A 22,584-nucleotide genomic window follows, 5' to 3' on the forward strand; every position below is an offset into this window, starting at 1 on the left:
CAACACAGTGATTACGCAATGAAGGACAATGAACATATCATACATAAATCGCTGAGGGGCGATGTGTGTGAGTAAGCTCGCCATACAGACTGACATGTGAATGTTACCATGAGTGTTCTCGGGTCCTACAATGTAAGTCATTCGACTTTGATAGTGTGGCTGCTGCCGCGAGAGAAGGCCAGAAACCACGTGCTTTCCATGTACAACTGTTCATAGAGGAGGCAGGTTTGCCAGCCGAAGTGGCTGATGTGTTAAATCATGAAGGTTTTGATACGAATATCGCTTTGCTAAACATAAAACAAGAAGATTTTGAACTAAAGGTAAAAAGGGGGCACATCAGGTGATTTCAAAGTTTCCTGACAGAGTCAGTGCCAGATAGGGTTTCGTTGGGGGTCAGAAGGACAGCATTTAAGTACAATGTATCTGAAAGAGAGGATAACGGCTGCAACTAAGCTTATGAAAGAGACAATAGACCAGTGAAACGTGGTGGTCGATCTCCAGTGAAGGAAGTGTGTGGACAGTTGAACAAGGGCAAGTGAGTGAGTATGGTTTTACGCCACTTTTAGCTATATTCCAGCATTATCACGGCTTCACACATTGTACCCATGTTGGGAATCGAGCCCTGGTCTTCAGCGTGAAAAGCGAACAGTTTAACCACTAGGCTACCTGACCGCCCCACAAGGGCAAGTGCAGCTATGGTAAGAGGTGCAATTTTGACCATGTATGCAATGTACCGGTATGTGGAAAAGATCATCCACAAGTTGAAAATGGCGGAAAACCACCCGAGGGTTCGGAAAAAAATCAATAGGATCCAACTGTCACTCCCTTATCTAATTTGGGACCCACTCACTACTAAATATCTAGGGAATTGTAATTCATTTTCTACAAAAGGTGAAACTTGGAAGAAAGAACTGGAGAATGGTCATGATCAAAACTATTTGTTAGATGGCAAATGTACGGATTTAAGATCACAGATTCAAACTCCACTCCAGTAAAGGTATCTTCGCAGTATGGTAAATCTGAAGTCAGTAAAGAACTTGTGGAGAGAGAATTAAAGGAACAAGTAAAAAGTGGACATTATGTTGTTGCCAATGAGAGTCCTACAGTGGTCATTCTTTTAGGGGCTATACCCAAAGATGGGAATCGTAACTGCATGGTTTCAGTGTTGTACGTCAGTCCCCATGGTGCTCTTAGACTTTGAAAATTCAATGTCTCTGCAGTCAATGATATTTTTGTATTGCAGATGGGCAGAGGCAATTGACAGAAGAGCTCACCCAGGAAGTTTCTGTGTATTGTGCTTCGAATTCGACTTGCTCAGAGAATACTGTAAGAATATACAAGTCTCATTTGAGTACATATCTGAAGTTTTGTGAGTTAATAGGAAAGGCTCCCATCCCAGTCACAGTGTGGCATATTGTGCGCTATGCCACCTTTCTAGCATGAAGATTGAGGCCTACTTAAATCAAACAGTATTTGATTATTGTGCGAATTTTGCATCTTGATTTTGGGAATGAGCACCCATTTCAAGATAGTTGGCTTTTGAAATCTACTCTCATGGCAATTTAAAGAATTAATGGATGTGTTGTACACATGAAAGACACCAATCATGTTGCTACAAGGGAGTGCTTTAACTCAGCAATATTTCACATGTTAACTTGTGGGCGGCTATGATGATCATGCTTTTTTGGATTGTTTTGCAAGGCAAACCTTTTTCGGGGCTCAGAGAAAATTTATTCAAGCACGAAGCATTTTTCAAGAGGAAGTGCCGTGTCATACTCAGACTGTTCAGTTGGAGTGAAAGTGAATTGGTCCAAAACGTATGTAGGGATACTACGATCTATTCACCCATATTTCCTTTGTCCGGTTAGAGCTACCCTTCACCAGTTTTCCTCAATTACCAGGGTAAACCAGTTGTAATGACCAGCTCAAAATTCACTACAGATCTCAAAGCTCTGCTTCCAAGGCCAGGGCAGAGGGAAATGTGTCAAGTCACAGCTTCAGGCGAGACCTTGTTGACAGGCTTATATAGTTCAAAAATATTTATTATGTATAACCTTTGAAAGTCACGATATGACTGAAAGACTGCCGATGTGACTTTTAATTTTAACTCACTCACTCACTCAGGCGAAGCGACGCTACCCTGGGTTTGGCTGTGATGTGCCTGCGAAATTGTGAAGCTCGTGGGTGATTGGAAAAATGCTGCTTACTTGGTGTACGTTTATCAAATTCCTGACATGAATAAAACATGTCGGAGAAAGTATTCGGCGTTGTGTTTTGTTTTAAATTTTAAATATAAACTGACGGCCAAAGAAACTTTACCACTTTAAAAATGAAACTGCAAAAATTTAAAAGCACAAGTACAAACTAAATCACAAAGTCACAACACAACAATGCTCAATGCAGAAAGTGATAGTGGGCAGCCGAAACTACACTTGCAATAAGTGTCTATAAATGATATGGACGGCATGTCCGACACTCACACTGATAAAAAAAACAACCCACAGAATTACCACGGCTGAAACCCGAACATCGCGAGGGGGCCCTGGGTATGATACAGATAGGGGCCACCCGTGGCCATATTGCTAGACCTTTTGGTTGCTCCCCTTTTGCTGTAACTAACCTGATGCAACGTTACAGACAGAGCGGGCAGACATCAGACAGGCCAAGAACAGGCAGACCCAGGCTAACAACGCCAAATGAAGACCGATACTTGCGTACTTTGCATCTCCCAACTCGATTCCTGACTGTGAAGTAATCAGCGACGAATACTCAAGGGCATCTGGTTAGTGGACAGACAGTGGCCAGGCTGAGGGAATGGGGGCTTACAGACCTTACAGAGGACAGTGATTGACTGAGCAATTTCAGATGTGTGTGCCCTTTGTCCATTACGTTGAAGGCTTACCCCGTAAAGATCCGCAGCAGAATTGGTCTTCAGCTACACATGCTTGCCGTAAAAGGCGACAAGGGATCGGGTGGTCAGACTCGCTGACTTGGTTGATGCATGTCATCGTATCCCAAATGCTTGGATCGATGCTCGTGATGTCAATCACTGGATTGTCTGGTCCGGACTCGATTATTTACAGACCGACATCATATAACTGGAATACTGCTGATTGCGGCGTTAAACAACAAAAAAACAAACGAAAGCTTAATTTTGCTACCCAAACTCAATTGAGGCAACTGTCATGCCAATATTGGATGCTGTATGACTGTCATTATAAATGTTCTTATTGTGAACATTTTGATTGTTTCACTACATTTTACTTTATCCATCTATCTTTCGTGGTTTTGAAACTAGAGTGATTTAAAACTATACACAAAGAAAAGAATTAAGCACACCCCTATTTCTGAATCATGACAAACGGCAAAAATCATTGCATGGGATGACTGACCACAGGAGCTGGGAGATACCAATGTAATCGGATAGGACAAACATTTGACAACAAATAAAGATATTGCTGAGTTGTGATTGAAATTTAATGGTAACACAGGTACTGTTTTTGACCTTAGACAATACCTCAAAAATGTATGGAGCTGCAGGATTAAGTAAACGAGTTACGTTTGATGTTTCATGTGAAAATGTTCCTTAAAGTCTCTACTTGACATGACACCGCCACGTGCCCGGATGACGCATTCGACCGGATGACGTCTCATGCCTCCAGTCAGACGTTGGATCTGTTCATGGGTCATCAACAACCACTCCTCATGCAATGCTGCTTCCAATTGGCCTAATCTTGTACAAGTGGCTCTCGTACCTGTATGCGCCGCCCCAGAGTATCCCAAACATGTTCAAGAGGGGTCAAATCTGGGCTCATTGCTGGCCAGGGTAGAGTCGTTGTTGCATTGGCCCTCATGGAATCCACGACTGCATGCGAACGATGAGGCCTGGCATTGCCATCCATGTACTGAGGTCGAGTAGCAAGAGGGTGGTTGTCAAAATGAAGAACTACGACTGACCTCAAAACGTCCCGTATGTACTGAGCCCCTGTTATGTTGCCCCTTTCGGTGACCAAATCCAACTTCCAACATCATGAGAGATACACCCCAGCTTTGTGGTGATCTCTCAACAAGGGACGCTTTATGACTCGTCTAGCACTCAGCCCTGCTGCTTTCAACCGGTTCCTGACGGTTCTGGTGCTGAAACGAAGAGGGTCCCTGTCTTCGCGATGTGTCGTCAGAGGAGGTCTTCCGGATCTGGGACGGTCCAATACATCACCGGTTTGAGCATGTTTCTCGACTAAACGGCTTATGACAGTGTGGTGATACCCCAAATTCCGACCAATGGCATTTCAAGACATTCCTGCGTTATGCATGCCGATTATTTGCCATCTCGTGGCGTTTGATAATCGCCTTCGTTCCATGGTCACACAATGTCATGGAATAACTATTTAAAACCGAGCTTAAGAAAGCAATTTTAACGTTTGGATATACTCCTTTTAGAGATACTCGAGGGTAGCATGCTGCACGGGCATACCATGCATGGCACGTGAGCTTGACTTATTACATCATCTCGAGAAAACATAATGAAATATATTAGGGTGTGCTTAACTTTTTTTCTTTGTGTATATGTTAAAGTTTCTTTTGGCCGTCAGTTTATATGCAAGAAAACTTTTGATGCTATGCATCAACACGGCGGCAAACCCTTGTTCGTTAAATTATATTTACAATAAAATCATTCCCCCAACATATTTAATCAAGATATTCAAACGAATTATTTCAAAATTTGTAGAAGAAACCTCTCGCTCTAACATACAGTACACTAAAATGACACTGTCGTATAAAAATCAGCATTAAGCACATACAGAAAGTATTAATTGGAAATTAAGGTAATAAAAATTACTTTGGAACAACCTTAATGAGTGACGTACATAAATTTTGGCTTATGAAACCAGATAGGGACTACATTTTTCCAATCCAATGTCTTCAGTTAAATACCAACTATATCAAAGCTGCTGTATGCAGCATATAATTTTGTTACAGCTACAAATCTTTACTTGAATACATAATCGAGACTTGACCAGACAAACCAGTAATTGATACTGTACGCAACGATCGACACCGTCAGGGTACGATGGCATACAATCAACCAGTTCACCAACCATGACCACCCCAACCATGCACGACAAGCAAAGGCCACTTTGGAATCCTCACAGGGTTTGAATATTAAAATGGTCTTACTATGTTGTTTGTATGTATTTAGAAGTATACTTCTATACATATCTGGACACAATGGATAAGACATTCCTCCATAAAGTTACTTTAATGAACACGTTTAAAATTCGATACTATTTGTTAACAAGTGAAAGTATATTTGCATTTGAGGCCCCATGTGTGCTGTTTATAAACGTATATATAGCATATATAGTGAATATTACAGGAATGGATCACTAAATATCAGCAAAAACCGTTTTAATGTACAGCATTATGGGAAATATCGCTTTCTCGCACCATCGCTTTCTCTAATGACTAAACAGTCTTATGAAAGAATCGGGTGTTCTTTAACTTCTTTTGAATAGTATGTACTGTAAATCTTGAAATTAACGTTAGAGTTAATTATAAAGGCAAAACAAGATAGTAGACTTAATTAATTAAACTTTGCATTTATGTCTCAGAAATGACTGTTGATAAGACGGCTTCACTGCACACTTTGAATAGCGGAAATACCAAGTTTAATATAAAACCAATCAACTATCTATTTCCACATTATGGTTACTGAGAACAAATGTCATCCAAAAACTAGAAATTACACAATGGACATCCGGTAGAATAAAAATTGCTTGGGTGAGGACTTCCATGTTGATGACATCTACTCCGCAAACAGAATAAACATTGATATAACCTAAGTGTTGTTTTTAGGAAAACACTATTGTATTTTAGGAAGTAATCTACTCAACGCTAATGAGCGGTGTTGTTTTGATAACTTGGCCTGGGAATCCAATAAAAACTCCTAAAATAGGGCCATACATCAATCAAATTCTTTTTTACGCAGAAATCCGTGGATTGTTATAACAGCACATATAACAGCATGGAGTTGCCCTCCATAGATTTCTTTGATAGAAAACAATTTTATTTGAATCATGAAAATACAAGTTAGGGACAAGTGATACTTGTACAAATATTGGCAATTGGGATACAATGCCATGCATCAACCAAATCAGCAAGCCTGACCGCCCGATCCCGTTAGTCGCCTCTTACGACAAGCGTTGTCGCTTTTATGGCAAGCATCGGTTGCTGAAGACCTATTCTACCCCGGATCTTCGCGGGTCTAGTACTTTTAGGGGTTGAGTCCCATCCAAGTGTCTGGGAAAACACCACTATCGAGAAGTGCATTGAATACTATTTCAAAATATGGTACCAATATTGATGCCTTCTTAATACATTCGGGAGTTTTTGAGTTATTCTGGATTGCATGTCTTTTCTGCAGTTATCGAAAAAATTACGTTCAATTTTGATTCTACGTCTGACAATCACAATCGCGGAAAACAGGATATACCAAATACGCTTTGTAATTATAGGATGTTGTATTACATGACTTATGTTTTATTTGCTTCCCCTTAGTCTTCAGAGCTACGGGAGGGCGGTGGGTGAGTGAATTTGGTTTAACGTCGCTTTTAACATTATTCAAGTTATATCACGACGTCCCAGCTTAATGAGGGAGGAAACCCCGAAGTGATGCATGTCTCAGACGTTTACCACTTCGGTGAAACCCACGATCACGGGTATGGTGCTGGCAAATCTAGAAACATAATCGGGGCGAACCGGGATTCGAACTCACAATCATAGGTTTCTTGTGTGCCCAAGGGGCGCAACTCTGCACATAGAATCGCGGCGCCTTAGACGACTGGGCCACCCGTGCTCCCTCCGGTGGGTATAGCCTTATGTTGAAAGCTGTCGCTCGTCACGCCAAAGACCAGGGTTTGACTAAGTTCCCTTCGTTCGATTCAACACATGAGTACAATGTGTGAAGCCTAGTTCCCCGTGTCCCTCGCCGTGATATAACTGGAATATTTATGAAAGTGACGTAAAACCATACTCACTCACTCAGAGCGAAGGGTGTGCAATTTATGAGGATAATCAACAAGCATAGTCTACATACACATAAACATTTTGGCCAAAATCGGACCTCTGTTTTCTGAATTACAGGTGGTTAAGAGACGGCGTATTTCAGACCCAGAACCCGTGTTTGATACATGAGCGGGTCGCAGAAACACATTAGAACAAGTTTTAGACACAAGGACACATTTTAAGTAGTTTTGTCTAGTTCCTCTTTATCAGGCTGTATCCGTTAGCCGTGGTTCTACGGCCGAAATAATTTGTAGTTCTGTCTTCGTCCGGATATGGGATATCTGACGCACAGAGGAGCAGATTTTGGCAGACAAGTACTAAGAGAAATGGTAAAATCCATGGCCAAGGGAAGTGGGAAGTCGAAGCTAAATTGATGGGCAAATGATGCTGCTGTGACATACTAAACTTGGAAGCCACCGGACTATTGGTTTATGATATAGCTGCTGCTAAAATTCGGTTTAGTGAATTAACTTTGCTTGATCTGCCCTTAGTGATTGAGCCTAGAGCCTTGAAACAATTGGATTGTTTGGGCATCACATTAGTTCAGATGGTCATAATTGTTTGGAGAGATTGGCTTGGACCCCTTAATATATTTGTGGATGAAGTCATTCGTTGTTCGTGACGTCACAAACAATGAAATATGAAGTTCAAAAAGAATACCGCATTTTTTACATTTTCTCAGAAAAAAGCCGTGGGTAATAAAAAGAATAATCTACTCGTAATTACGGATTATACATAATATATAACCACGAGCATGAATTAAGGCATGCCCTGTTCCACACAGATAACGTGAGAAATCGACTATATACCTAAAGCAGTTACTTCCCTTTGACGGCAAACGCATTGGTTACACTGATTGATGCTTATTCGGGACTCTCTGAAACTCCCCTACCGCCCCTAGCGCCTGCCTCTTAACGGGTAATCAATAAGCGTCACATCTATTTTTAGCAGATGACAACCCCACGATGGTTGAGTCGACCACAACAATAATATCCACATGATGAGGAAGTAGATCTACGGACAAACATTTATTTCCGTTGCTCTATCAAGACTAAGTGCTGTTTCTTAGTGCATGAAGAAATGATTTCAAAATAATCTACGGCTTTCAATATAAAGACGTCATTCCAAACATTTGCGGTATTTCCACATTCAACGTTTTCTCAGTTTGGTCTGTCACATGTTGTTTGCGCTGTAAGTACATGATGCTAGTGTTGACAATTAGACCGCATATATATATACCCTACATACATAGGGTCTCCATAGATCTACGTACATACACCGTGAACGCAATTTAGCATTACTCATAGTTATACATGTATATCGCTTGGGCTTCCAAACTCGTCAAAGAATATTTGAAACTTGAACCCTTCGTGTGTATTGTACTCTGCCCAGTATCACGACCCAAGAGCTGTTTTCGAACGGGCACGGCATTACTGTGGGTTGGCCTGTCAATCAAACTAAGCTTGCTGCTTCACGCATTGTGTTTATAATTTGTGTATGCGCGACTGAAAATAGTGCGCAAGGTACCGCTTCTCTCTGTGTTAATGTACTGCAAATTAATGTTCATTGTAACATTTGTTTCACTCTTATAACCATAGTTGTGCAACAATAACAGTCAACTTCAGCAACATGTTGATTTCGTCCTGCAAAATATATATCAAGACAGGTGCCTGTGTAGTAATACGAATTGTTCACAGCCCCTTCGAGTCGATACATATACACGATATGGGAAAGTGAACTGTCGATATTGAGTCAGTGGGACTACGATGTCCACATTAACTGTTCGAAATTCAAATCAAGAGTATGTAGTGCCGGCGAGTTCATCACAGGTAAGTCACGATTTTGTAGCTTTTAAGTCTTCTTAATTACTGCGTGTAATGGCATTAACCATTATCGTTCTACGTTGTATGTGACCGCCATGTTGATAACCACCCACTCTCTGGCTCCGCCTTTCAGGATGTCCAGCCGTCCCCTTTAGCCCTTCTGGCTGCGACTTGCAGTAAGATCGGAGCCCCTCCAGAAGCTGACGCCTACAATCAGGGAGGGGCCCAAACAGTGCGCGTGTTAGGGGCCGGACAATCAACTACAGCGCCAGGGGAAATTGTTGCTCCTAGTTGGGTGCAACTGCCAACAGGTGCAGTCGTGGACGCCAACGCTAGTAATGGAGGAAAACAGACTGGGACTGTCGCGAATCTTGCGGCGGCAGGACAGCTTATTCAACAAAGTCCGCAAGTTGTGGCAACGGTTGGACCAGGTGGCAGTATCACGTACAATGTTATCCCATCCTTCCAAACAGTTTCAGTGGATGGTCAGGAAGCAATTATTATACCAGCAGGGTCATCAGGGCAAGCTTTTTTTGCTGCTGGAGGGATTGGAAATCAGACTATGGTTACCCCTACAGGTCAGATTGTAAGAGCACAAGGTCTCTCTGGTGCCAATGTGATATCAAATGTGGGGTTTCCAAACCTTACAGGGAATGTTGTAAATCTTGGAGGTAATGTGCTTAACCTGGCAACCGCCGCAGGTATGCAGTCTGCAGTGCGTGCTGCTGCTCCAGGAGTGGTGCAGACAATGCAACTACCACTGAATCAGGTACAACAAGTTCCCAACATGATTCAAATTCCAGTGTCAGTTGGTGGGCAAACAGCAATTCAAACTATCCAGTTGCCTCTTCAGACATTCCCAACTGGATTACAGACCGGTTTACCCCAGGGTATGGTGGCAGCTACTGGGGCAGTAGGATCTTTTGGGACTGCTGCACAGGCATTGTCACAGAGTCAAATGACTTCCTCTACCCAGGTGCCACATTCTGTTTCAACTCCTACATGTGTGTCTGCTCAAACTGCATCAGAGGAGGTCCAGGCAAAGTCTGAAAAGGTGGTCGATGAAATAAAAATATCAGCTGGACAAACATTATCGTCAATTAATCAACAACAATTATCAGCAGCTCAACAGACTGCCAATAATATTCAAACTGCAATTGCAAATCAGGCAGTTGCAAATGGTAATTTTGCAAATATAGCTATTGGCCCTAATGGCATACCAACTTTAATTCCATTAGGAGCAAATATGCTTAACACAGGTACAGCTCAATTAGTGCTACCTGCTTCACAACCAGGTGCAGTTTCCCAAAACCCAGTATCATATGCTGTAGCTTGTTATCCCCAGGGTGGGACAGCAACCACAACTACTACAACCACATCAAGTTCTAATGGTAACCAAAATCTGAATTCAAATGTTGTTACAAACATTTTAAGCCCACAACAGATCATGCAAGGTGTAGGACAAAATATTAATGTAGCTAACCTTCAGCTGGCAGGACAGAGTCAAGTAATCTCTCAGAATATTTGGCAGCAAGCACTCAATGTAGCTAATGTTAGACCAACTAATCCACAGACTGTTCAAGTCCAGAATCTTCAAAGTCTTCAGAACATACAAAGTTTCCAGACAATACAAAATCTTCAAAACATGCAAGGTCTGCAGGCTGTTGCCCCACAAGGACAAATCATCAGTGGATCTTCTGTGCAGAATCTTGGTGCAGTGACACTGTCATCTACTGGGGCAATCACTGGTATAACTCAAACCCCCAACCTGCAACAGTTGAATCCCCAGGTACAGGCTATCCAGGGCATTGGCAGTCAACAGATGTCTACAACACAATCAGCAAATGGAACACACATTATTGGTGAGATATCTGTACAATTAACATCAGGGTTAGAAATTCTTTGAATTATAGTGCCTATGACACAGTTATGATTGCAGTGGCATGTTAAAAATGTGTTCCTGGTGCACAATAAAAACTTATATGTTTTTAACAACAAAAGTTTGTGTATAATATATGAAGCCAAGGATAAGTGTACTTTTGCAACAATTAAGCGTCAACACATGGAAAAATTAAGAAATTATGAGAAAGCAGGTAATGCTGTAGTTAACCAAATAAACATGGGGTTCCAGACATTATGAAGGGTGTTCTCGATCACTAGACAATTCTTTGCTTATACATTTGTATGGGAAGTATGCTTATTAGCCAAGATGTTATTGACAAAACAACTTTCTTTTCCGCCACTGCCAAATGGGGTTAGCCACAACCGTGAAGGTTCCTAATGAAACCATTTCTTAGGAGAAGAATCCTGATGCTTCATAGGTGCAGTACCTGTTACGAACCACTTTTATACATTGATGTAGACGCAGAGCTCCAGATAAGCTGCGTATCTGCGTGAAATACGCATCAGAAATGCAGAAATACACAGTAAAATATAATCCAAGCGTTTCAAATACGCAACGAACATTACAGATACGCTACAAAAATAAAACTTGTGCGTATCATCAAAATATTGTGAAGTAACCCTGCGTATTCGATTAGCAAATCAACAACTTATTTTGAAATTAGGGGCATTCCGTCAACCTTGCCAAACTCCACGATGACAGTTACATCATGATCATTTGCCATCACACTTCCTTGTGGAAGTATCGTGGTATTTTTGAGTCCTATAAAGCTCTCGAACCCACACAACACCAGTTTGCAGGGACCAGATGAATAGTGTTTTTGAATATTTAACTTAAATACCCACGTGTAAAAACTAGTGGGTAACAGAAATTTGAATACGCAGGTAGAATTACTGATACCCAATGATTTTAAAATGCATGGGTAAAATACCCACAACACCAAAAGCTTATCTGGAGCTCTGAGACACCTCCGTGGTCTAGTGGATCTGCCCGGAGAGCGGAAGGTCAGTGGTTTAATCCCTGGCTGCGTCATACCATTAGACATTTAGAGATGGTATTTTGTGTACCCTGCCTGGCACTTGGCATTTAGGGGATAAAGCAATGACTGATTGGCTTGGAGTCTAAGTGGGGTATTCATGTAAAAAAATGGTGGCATGGCATCTCATTATGCTTTCACTATAAAACTGTCAGTAGTCCTGACCAATACAACCAGACATGTCTGCACACATCAGTTCATAATTGCAATATTTTGAATGCAACGTTAAACTCCATTTCACTGCACCTCTTGCATTGATGAAGCATGCACAGAAAACCGCTTCAAAATCGGAATTGCCGCTGGAAGTTCTGCAATTTAGAATATTTAGCTTCTGAGATAGAATTCCAAGATAAAATGTTGGACAGAATTTTTTTAAATATTTACATTAATTGATAGATTAATAATGTTTATGAGATGAAGAATGCTGGTTCTGTATTATGGGACTGATGTTGATAGGTCAGGTCACATCATGTTTTTTAGAGTGTAACATGTTAAAAGGCTTTTTCAGTGCAAAACCTCATCAAAGAAAAGTTTCTACTTCCTGTGTAACATCAGGTATGCAACATGTTATATTGGGTATGGGAGTAATGATAAAAGGTGGTTCATTTTGAGAAAAGTGAAAATATGTTTAAGAATTTTGTTACACACATCTAGCTTTGTTGAAGTAACTGCTAATCAGTTGTTGAAGTAACTGCTGATCAGATCATCTTATCCGAGTCAACATGTCAATGTTTTATACTTGTTAAAAGAGAAGAGATGTCCAGATGTGCATTTTGACTGCAACATTTGCTCAAGGAATATGAACTTGTGAGAGTTGTGCTGTCACCCGTAACAGTATCGTAACAGTATAAATGGCTTCAGACACATTCTGTCTGAAAAGGGATAATCTTTTAAAAACAAATTTAGTTATCATGGTTATGGTTATATTTTTCTGATCAGAAATAAAAAGTTCAGACTGTCCATGTACAATTTTCCACTCTCAACATTTGCTGTGTTTTGTCTCAAACCAGGAAATATATGAACAGTAAGACTTCAGATGATGCACATTGCTATGAAGTCATATCACTCTTGGAATCATAAATGTGCTAGTATGAGACTAGTTTCATTCTTGAAGAACAAGATACTTTAACTGTCTGATCATTTTTACTGACAAGTGCAAATAAAGACAAGATGAATTTCTAACCCTGGGAAGTCTAGTGCAGGGGTTGAATTAACTGTTGGCCCATGGCCAGTTAAAATTACAAAGGGCTTGCTGGAACGTAAAGTAGATGGATTGCCTGGGTAGACAGAATTTCACCCTACTCCTTGTATGTTTAATTTTTTTTAATTGAACACTGCTCGTGAATCGTGTCATTTCAATGAGAACATTTTTAGGGGGGTGAGGTTGTGTGAGTGGTTAACCCAAAGAAAGATATATGTTGATCATCTTGGTAGAATGATAACCAGCCGCTTTTTTGTAATGTGTACAACAACAAATGAGGCAAATGGAAGCCAAGATTTAATCTTGGAGTGCAGGGAAAGGCTTTTCAGGTTTCAGAGTTCAAAAGTTTTAGAGCCCCGCTAGGTGGCTACATGACCACAGGTTTGTCCACTTCACGGTCTCCGTCGCAGTCATCTACCCCTGCAAGTGTTGTATGCCACCTGTCACAAGCCTTTTTTCTCAAAAGGTATTCGACTGCATCCATGGTCTCGTGGATAGAGTGGTTGGATCGGGTGGTTTGAACCCAGGCCGTGCCATACCAAAAGATATTAATAGATGTATTTTGTTAGCATTGAGAGGATAAAATAAGAAATGGTCTGCTGTCAATATGCTGGGGTATTCATGTTAAAAAATGATTGCATGATATCTCAGTCGGCCATCACCATAAACATGATTACATCAGCATTAGTCCAGACTAGTACAAACAGCCACACACACAGGTGCATGCATGTTGCTATATAAGTGCAATAATCTTAAATGAGACATAAAACCCCATTTCACCTCGCCTCAAGGTATTTATGCATTTATCATCAAACTTGGGATATACCTTCTCTTGGATTTGATTTGCCCCCATGGTCTGGTTGGTAGAATGCCAGCATGATAGAGAGCCTGTCATACCAAAAGGTGTTAGCATGGTTAAAAGCTGGTACTAGTTGTTACCCTCCATGGCGCTGGGCATTAAGGGGATAAAACAACGACTGGTCTCTGCTGGAATTTGTCTGGACTAGTACAAGCCGACACACATGCATACACTATAGAAGTGCTATGATCTATGATCTCTAGGATGGGGTCCTATCTTCAAAAGGTTTTGGTCAAGATTGAGATTAGTCAGAACGTGAAGCATTCAATTTTTGTGAAACATGGTTATGTAATTGTAAGTTTCTGATGCATGGTTACCTCTACATGCATGAAATTTATATATATTTGTATGCTTCTTCAAGCTTTTGTGTGTTGATTTTGATATTCATAAGTTTGTCTCATGATTCCCAGTTATAACAACTGAGCGTTTTCTGCAGCAACCACAGCTACCGGACAACAAGTTCCTTTCCAGCAGGATCCGAATGATCCAACAAAATGGCAAGTTGTAGCCACTTCCCCAGGGACACCTATCAGCACTCTTAGTCCAACACAAGTTTCGTCACAGTCAGTGGCTTCTGACACACCCACTCCAGGACGCAGACTGCGCCGTGTTGCTTGCACATGTCCAAATTGTCAATCTGACGGAAGGTTAGTTATTTTCATGTGTGACTTATCATTTCAGAGAAAGGGAACTTAATAGTCATCACTGCAGTGGTAGAAACTAACATTTTAGTCAAAAAGTCCTTATAATGATAACATACAGCAAAACCCCTAAAAATGGCAAATTTCTACTTCTCCTTATGATACCTTAACTATTGGACAGTTTGGTAATGGATTAGTGCCAATTTTTATCTCTGCACAGATGTATAAGATTTAATGAATTGATCACTGAAATCAAATGGAACCAATAACGTAACAGATTAATACATTCAATTATTATTCCAATCTGTCGGTCTTGCATGACATCACTGGCTGCTTGTATCATTATTGATGAATCCTGGCTAAGGTTCGTCTGTCCTGTCCAGAAGTTCTCAGCTCACCTGACTGAAGGTCAAGTAAGCATATGTTGTGGCATGTTGTCCATCCATCTTCTTCTGAACCACTTATAGGAAATTAATGCAATTTGACTGGAAGCATCCCTAGTATGTGGGGATTCAAAATTGTACAAATGGTGGGCTGAGGGGCAGGGACAAATTGGGGTAATTTCGCTATATTCCTTTAAACAACTTCTTCTCTGGACCTAAGTGATAGATATCAATCATATTTGGTTGGAAGCATCCCAAGGTGGTGGGGATTCAAAATTGTACAAATGGTGGGGCCAAATAGGCGTAATTTGGCTATATATATTTTTTTTTCTTTTCTTTTATTGTTTTTAGAAAGACGCACCTGTTACATAAATGGGCTTCCGCCCAGGGTAGCAGAAAGCCCATGACATAAAGCACAACTTATCAGTACATCTTACTTTGTTGTTTATTTTACAGAAAATAACATACTTCTCACTCACACATTCACTCTTGTTTATATATCATATTGCAGTTTAGGAAAGTACATGGTCTCAATTTGGCTATATTGCTTTAAACGACTTCTTCTCCTGAGCTAAGAGATAGATATCAACCATGTTTGGTTGGAAGCATCCCTAGGTGGTGGGGATTCAAAATTGTACAAATGGTGGGGTTCACCCTCCCCCCCCCCCCCCCCCCCCCCCCACACACACACACACACACACAAAGAAGTTAGAACCTTGACCATAACATGCAAACCGATATTATCCCACCCTATAATAAACATACATTATATACATTTGTTTGTTATGAAGAGAATAATACATTTATGCCAATAGGATTCGCCCTGGGGTCCAGCCTTGCCTCTGGAAACTTAGATCCTGGATCATAACATGGTTCAGATCATTATGCTACATTTGTATTGAGAGAAATACACATTCATGCTGTCAGATTTGCCATCCTACCATTTCAAAATTAGTCAAAATCAAGTAAAAATTACGAAATATTTGCAGTATTATATACCATGTATACATGTACAATGCACTTGTATATTTTGTCATGATTGCATAATATCCAGGTGAGCGATACAGGCCCTATGGGGCTCTTGTTTTTAATATGGCACTTGTCACCGACACAGTACATCGATATATGTTGTTGATTGGTATTTGACAACCTCCTGGTAGGGTGCGGAAATGGGTGTGACAATATTTTTTTCAAAATAACAAATGTTTACCTGATGTAATATTGGCAACTGCATGATGTATTTGAATAAGTACTCAATAAATATTTTCAGTTTTAGTTTGATATAAAAATTTGGACTTATAATGGTATTTGTTCTCACATTGAATGGATTTGAAAATTTATAACAATTCACAATCCACTTTGCGTAACCACACACCAGCTTCAGTTTCTTTTAAGACCTATAACATCATCTTGTTTCCGTCAGATTAGTTCCCCTCTGAACAGTGTGGTTCCCACTCCAGATCCGCATCAACCAACCTCTGCCTCGCTTCGCGATCCGGTACGAAAGGACAAGCTTCTCGGTCGTCACACTTCACCTGCCTCTTCCTTCAGCAGTTTTGACACTGCAGATCCGGCAATTGTCCCTATCTTGGTCGCGGATGAACTCCCATCTCCCAAAGAGTACTTCAACAGTGGAACATTTGTCCTCCTACGTTGTCCCTTCGGCTACTTCGCCTAGTATTACGCTTTCTCACAGGCTGGTCTTATCCGAGATTGTGTCTAATGTGGACACGACTTTTGGGTCTTGCCGTCGATTTCAGGATCGCTTTCAGTCTCCTCGTTTTGTGTTGACCGAGACAGGTACTCATGGCATCTCTACCCTGGCCCCTGAACTGGACGGGGATATTGCAACGCTGGAATTCAAACATTCATTCTCCTGTTCTTCAGTGGATGATTTATTTCACCTTGATACTTAGGTTCGTAGAACACTGCCCCTAGTCTCTACCATTGTTTCAATGGTGGAGGTTCTCCACTCGATACTGGATCACGCCTCTTTTCCTGAAGAAGCCTGCATTTTTCTTGGCGTGGTTAACCTCGTCAAGATGGCTGGGATTCTGGATCTTTTGGCCCATTATGCAGGGTCCATCACAACTTTACGTCAATGTGGTGTTCTCCCAACATGCTTCCTGGGATGACTACTTCAAAAATTGACTTTATCGATTGCCTTGGTCTATCCCCTCCTTGTTCACGGCATGCATCCAAGAGAACAATTTGTTGCATTTACAGAGGAATCAATTAGAAGAATAAAGGCAAGGCTGTAAGTGACCAATCCCACCAAATCGGATCTTCTAGAAGTGCTCAGTAGTAGATCCAGCTGCTTTCAAGGCCGGGGAAGAACAGGTGGACATTTTGTCTTCTTTTCTGGATGCAAAATGAGCGGCGAGTTTCCCCAAGAAGGGAGACTCATTATCAAAGTGACTTGGATTTTCTACACCTTTGGTTTCTTCCACCCCCAGATGTTCTGTTGTTCCCATCACCTGTCGGCAGAAGATTGGGTCTCTTAACAGAGATGCCCCTCATTGCGACGCCACCTACAACATGTGTGCCTCTTCCTTGCAAATATCCAGATAAACAGCATCCGATACTCAAATAATGCGTTATATAGATACGTTACTAACATAAGAACACCATAAAATGTCTGGGCATGGTGCTGACAACAGTGAATGCTTTTCTGTTCCTTTTCCTTGGCACCCCATTACCAATGGAAGGTGCTCCTGTTTGGAATTTCTCTGGCCCCGTGACTATTTACCTGTCTCACCAAAGCCATCATCAAATTCCTACACATTTAAAGAATCGTCTTTGAATCGTGAATCGTAATAGACGATTGCATTCAGGCCAACAAAGATCCAGACACACTGTATCTGCATCTAAATTTCACACAGCGTCTACTTCATCAAAAAGTCTGAAACAATCCCTGTTCAACATCTCCAGTTTATAGTGCCCTAGGATGGTTGGACAACACCAGGCGAGGTAAGCTCCATCTGCGACCCATCCAGTGTTTTCTCACACCCTATCTCCAGAATAACGATTGTCAGACCCCAATCTCCCTGCCAAACTATATACGTCCTCATCTCCAATAGTCATTGCTTCTGTAGAACGTCTGCGAATGGAGTCTCCTTGCTGCTGTTGAAATCAATTGCACAAATTTAACAATTTAAAAAGGTTCCTAACGTGAAACTCAAACCACCTTCAATAACGTAATTCAGGTAAGTTCAAGAAATTTTACATATTTTGTATTCGCTTTGGTCTCAACCTTTGAATGATTGAAAACATTAGGATATTTTTATGTGGTAAAGTGTAGTTTTCTATGAGGAATAAATGTGCCAAATATTTCTTCAGTTGGTCTTTTTTTCTATGAGGCACCGACTGTTTGAAATAGTCCACCCTCTATACAGCGCCTTATTCTAAAAGAATTCAACAGGTTAAACAGTTGCATTTTAAAAGGAAAGAATATAGATATAACTGTCATGATTAAGTTTGTTTGAAATAACTTCTTGCAAACATACTTCTCCTGCTTGTCATGTGACCTCTCGCTTCCTTAACATGAATAGCTGGAAATGCCAAATAAGTCAATCAACAATAAATGTGAAGCTTATGAGTATTGTTTCACAAGTTCGTATGATCTTTTGAACTTAAATCATATCAATGTGCGATGTTATCTGCTGATTGAGCATGGTCACGCCTGCTGTTAATGAACTTGGCAATGTCACTGCTTGTATTCACAGTATATTGTCTTCAGTGATAAGATTAGGCAAGCAGACTTTGTATTTATTTGGGCCGTATCCTGATTATATCGTGGGGTCGGCCTTTCTCAAAGGCAAATCATGTTGTTAGTGAGTCCAGCTTGGAGGTCGGCCTATTTTGGTAATATACATTATATTTAAGGTGCTTCAACAAAGGACACACAACAGAATGTTTAGTTGACAGCTAATTCAGATATAAATAAGAAATAAATGCACAATACCAAAAGTTACATGAAGCCTTATTCCAGGATTTATGACAACCAAGCACACAGTAAAAATTAATACCTGTAACATAATCAAACAAAGATGAATGTTAATAATAACAATATATATATATATATATATATATATATATATATATATATATATATATATATAGAAACAAGATGACTTGATTGAACCTGCTGGCCAGTCAGATTATTACAATTATTCATTCACGTTGAATGAGCACCATCTTGCTAAGATTTATTTCTAGCATATGGGATTTCCAAATTTCGATGAATTATTGCCTGTAAACTTTGATCTATTTCTTGAAATTTTGTGATGTGCTAAATACTATTGTTATTAGCATACAAAAAGCATTTGGTTGCAAAACACATGCAAATTATTTCATGTGTGTTTTGTTCTTTTTATGGATGAAACATACATGTTTCTGCGTTTACACTAACACTAGTTATCCTGATAATAATATTTTCTGATCTTTAGAAATACAGGAGAAAACAAGAAGAAACAGCATATATGTCACATGCCTGGATGCGGAAAAGTATATGGGAAGACTTCACATCTACGCGCTCACTTAAGGTAATCTATCGACACTCTTCTTAAATTTTTAAATAGTAATTATGGTGATTAAGCAGCACCCTGTAATTGTTACTGCATATGTATTTGCTCAAATTTGACAACCACTGCATGCCATTGTGGCAGATGGTAGAGACTTCATACCCGATATGCCTTCTTATACCCCTAAGTTAAGTATGATTGTATGACATTGAAGATCACTCAGTAGGAACTGTGTGTCAAAACATAATGTGTAGAAAACAGAGAGTATTTTTTTTTGGAATTTGATGTAACTTAATATGATTTCTAGGGTGAGATCATGATAAACATACAATTCTTGGGTGACCTCTGTAGAAGGTCGAGGTCACTTGAGGACATGGCTCAAATTTCAGGAAATGTTAGTTTACTTTATGAAAGATAGCATTGAAGATGAACTGAAAATTAATGCATTAACACAAACCATAACATTGCTATGTTAAATTAGATGATATTGAAGGTCAAAGTCACTTGATATGAACACAATATGCATGATCTCTATTGTGAGGTCAAGACAACATTCATTTTTGATGACCCAGTATAAGGTCAAGGTCACTAGAGGTCTAATTGTGAAACATGGTTCGAATTCAAGAAATTTCAGAATACTTCATGAAAAATCAAAGATGTCACTGTCAACTATCCATAACCAGTTGTGCAAGTTATAGTATCCTGCTCCCCAAGCATCTTGGGAAAGCATAAGGCCGGAATCCTTAGCTCTTTCCTGTGTGTGCTAGCAGCAACATCTGATTTTTCACTGAGTATCATCCAGCATGGTATTGGTAGTTTGTCACTCTGTAGTTAATCTGTATCTTCCAGTAACATTTACTAGTCGCTAGTAGTTAGGATGTGACATCTTGTGGGGCTGAGGTGGCGTCCCCTTCATTGCCAATGCCAGCTGCTGCAGGAAATGTGGTAAATACAAGATCTCTGGGGACTCCTGTTCCACCTGCTGTAAGTGCAAAGATACAATGTGCACCAGGCACCTCTGTGTCTGTTATTTGCAAAGTTGGCAGACTCTTGGAAGAAGGCCAAGAAGAAGCCTTTACGTCACTTTCTGCTGTCACTGCAGACATATGTGCTAGGCCGAAAGAAGAGTTGTCTAGATCAACTAAAGAGGCTCAGAATTATTCCCAGTCTGACTTCACCCGATGCTCTCTGTTGGTGTGCATCCAGAAGCATTCCCAGGCCAAGAGGCCATGAGGGGGACACATTGATTTGGGGGTCAGTGTCAAGGTCCACAGTGGCTTCACCTCTTAGACCTCTGGATGGGCACCTCAACCTCTCTACCCCCACACTCATCAGGACCACCAATGCAGCTCGTAGTTGTTTTTCAAGATCACTGCATGGACTCCGACGAGCTATATGTATACTAGAAGTAGCTGTAGATAGATCTAACATTACGGATACCAGGTATATCACATGCTCTGCAGGGAAGGCTAAGAAGCGTCCAGTCTCATTTACGGTCACCAGCAGAGAAGCTAGTCTTACATTAGACCCACAGCTTGCTTCATTCAATCATGAGAGACAACTGTCCTTGTAAATTGCAAGTACGAGGCAGGTCAGCAGTCCTCTACTCAAGCTTCTGTCTTGGCTGAAAGCAGGATTCAATCTGATCATGAACTGCACAGGGAGCAGCTGGATTACTCCCTGCAACTGGGTTAAAGACCATAATTACTGGTAGTTACTGCCACACAGAACTATCAGCTCCTGTGTTGGGATCATTTACAGCACACAAGATTAGAACTCTATTTACCAGCCAAGTACTTTGAAACTTGGTCTCTATAGAACAAGTGGTCTCCAGTTGCCAGTGGAAGTAACACAATCCGTTCACAAACTTCTACTTGCATGACTTTCAACCTGATCTGCTTAGTCGTTATTCCCTGGGTCCAAAAGTGTCTGCCCAGATTGTAAAATCTGACAGCTTGGGAAGGTGAGGTAACCTTTCAATCATTATTGTCAAATTTAGAGTAGGCCAGATCATAGGTTAGCAGCTGGAATCACACTTGGAGGTCACAGCCACTGGAAGTGATGTCTTCAGAGCCAGAAGGGACGTCACTGGCGTCAGGTCTGGAAGACATTCTGAAAGGTTCATCAGATGTCGTTGCAAGAATGATGGTAGATGGAAGTATCAGTGGAAGTATATTATATATTTTCTTATGTCCCTGACATCTTTATGAATTATTCCTTTTAAGGTGATTTGGTTACTATGTTTGCCTAATTTTACTCTCATGTCAATTTGAAGAACTTTCAAATTATTAGGTACCAATGAACAACTGTTAACTATCCAAGGGTTTGCTGGATGTCTGTATCCATCAATCTCCTGATGTAATAGAGATTTTGTTTTGCAGGAATTTTCGAACAATGATTGTTTATAACAATTGTTAATAAAAATAATAGTTGTTAGTAATTCTAAGAATACTACCTCTATTTCATCAACAGTAATCCCACCCACCTTCCCCAGTATCTAAATAGCTGATTTTGGAAAGAAGTGAGCTTTCGCACCGAGTGCAAAGTGGCATGGGCATCAAGATACTATTACTTGTACAACTGGTCATGGATAGTTGACAGTGAAGAGAACTTTCTTTGAAAATCTAAGTATTTCATAGTGTGAGGCATCCTAAGTAGAGGATTTATAGCTATGATGTAATAGATAACAATGAGCTGTTGAGTTGTTGGATAGAGACATTTGTCCATCATTCTGGCTACTGAACTCTGTAGGATGAAAGGAAAACTATTTTCCAAAACAAAGTAAAATACAAGATATTTAAAGTTTGAAAAATGGAAATCAGTACATATATTGGTACTTGATGTCCTGGAGCATGTGTTTTGACCATGTTGACTTTCTTATCATTGCTTAAAATCTAGCTAAAATATGGATCATAAAAAATTTTGGGAAAAAACAACAAAGCAGCTGTGCACAACCAAATAACTGGAGTTAAGATGTGATTGTTTTATGTGCAGATGGCATACTGGAGAACGACCATTTGTATGTAACTGGTTGTTTTGTGGCAAGAGATTCACACGTTCTGATGAACTGCAGAGGCATAAACGAACACATACAGGTAAGTGATGAATTTAGCTACCAATGATATAGGTAGATTATAATAACTCTGCAGA

The 22,584-nt window shown here is 40.4% G+C and overlaps 1 protein-coding gene across 1 annotated transcript in view; it reads left to right on the forward strand.

Annotated features, from left to right (window-relative positions):
- Positions 1-8,759: 8,759 nt before the first annotated feature.
- The window catches only part of LOC124150125 (transcription factor Sp4-like), a 62,851-nt gene continuing 49,026 nt past the window's right edge, over positions 8,760-22,584 (forward strand). Inside the window, exons 1-5 of the mRNA XM_046522049.2 lie at positions 8,760-8,894; positions 9,022-10,750; positions 14,324-14,534; positions 19,360-19,455; positions 22,429-22,529. Coding sequence (XP_046378005.1) covers positions 8,832-8,894; positions 9,022-10,750; positions 14,324-14,534; positions 19,360-19,455; positions 22,429-22,529 — 2,200 coding nt within the window. The 5' untranslated portion in view covers positions 8,760-8,831. The remainder of the gene's footprint in view (positions 8,895-9,021; positions 10,751-14,323; positions 14,535-19,359; positions 19,456-22,428; positions 22,530-22,584) is intronic.

The sequence above is a fragment of the Haliotis rufescens genome, unplaced genomic scaffold (genome assembly GCF_023055435.1).
Source record: "Haliotis rufescens isolate VD_foot unplaced genomic scaffold, xgHalRufe1.0.p SCAF_4, whole genome shotgun sequence".
NCBI lineage: Eukaryota > Metazoa > Mollusca > Gastropoda > Lepetellida > Haliotidae > Haliotis > Haliotis rufescens.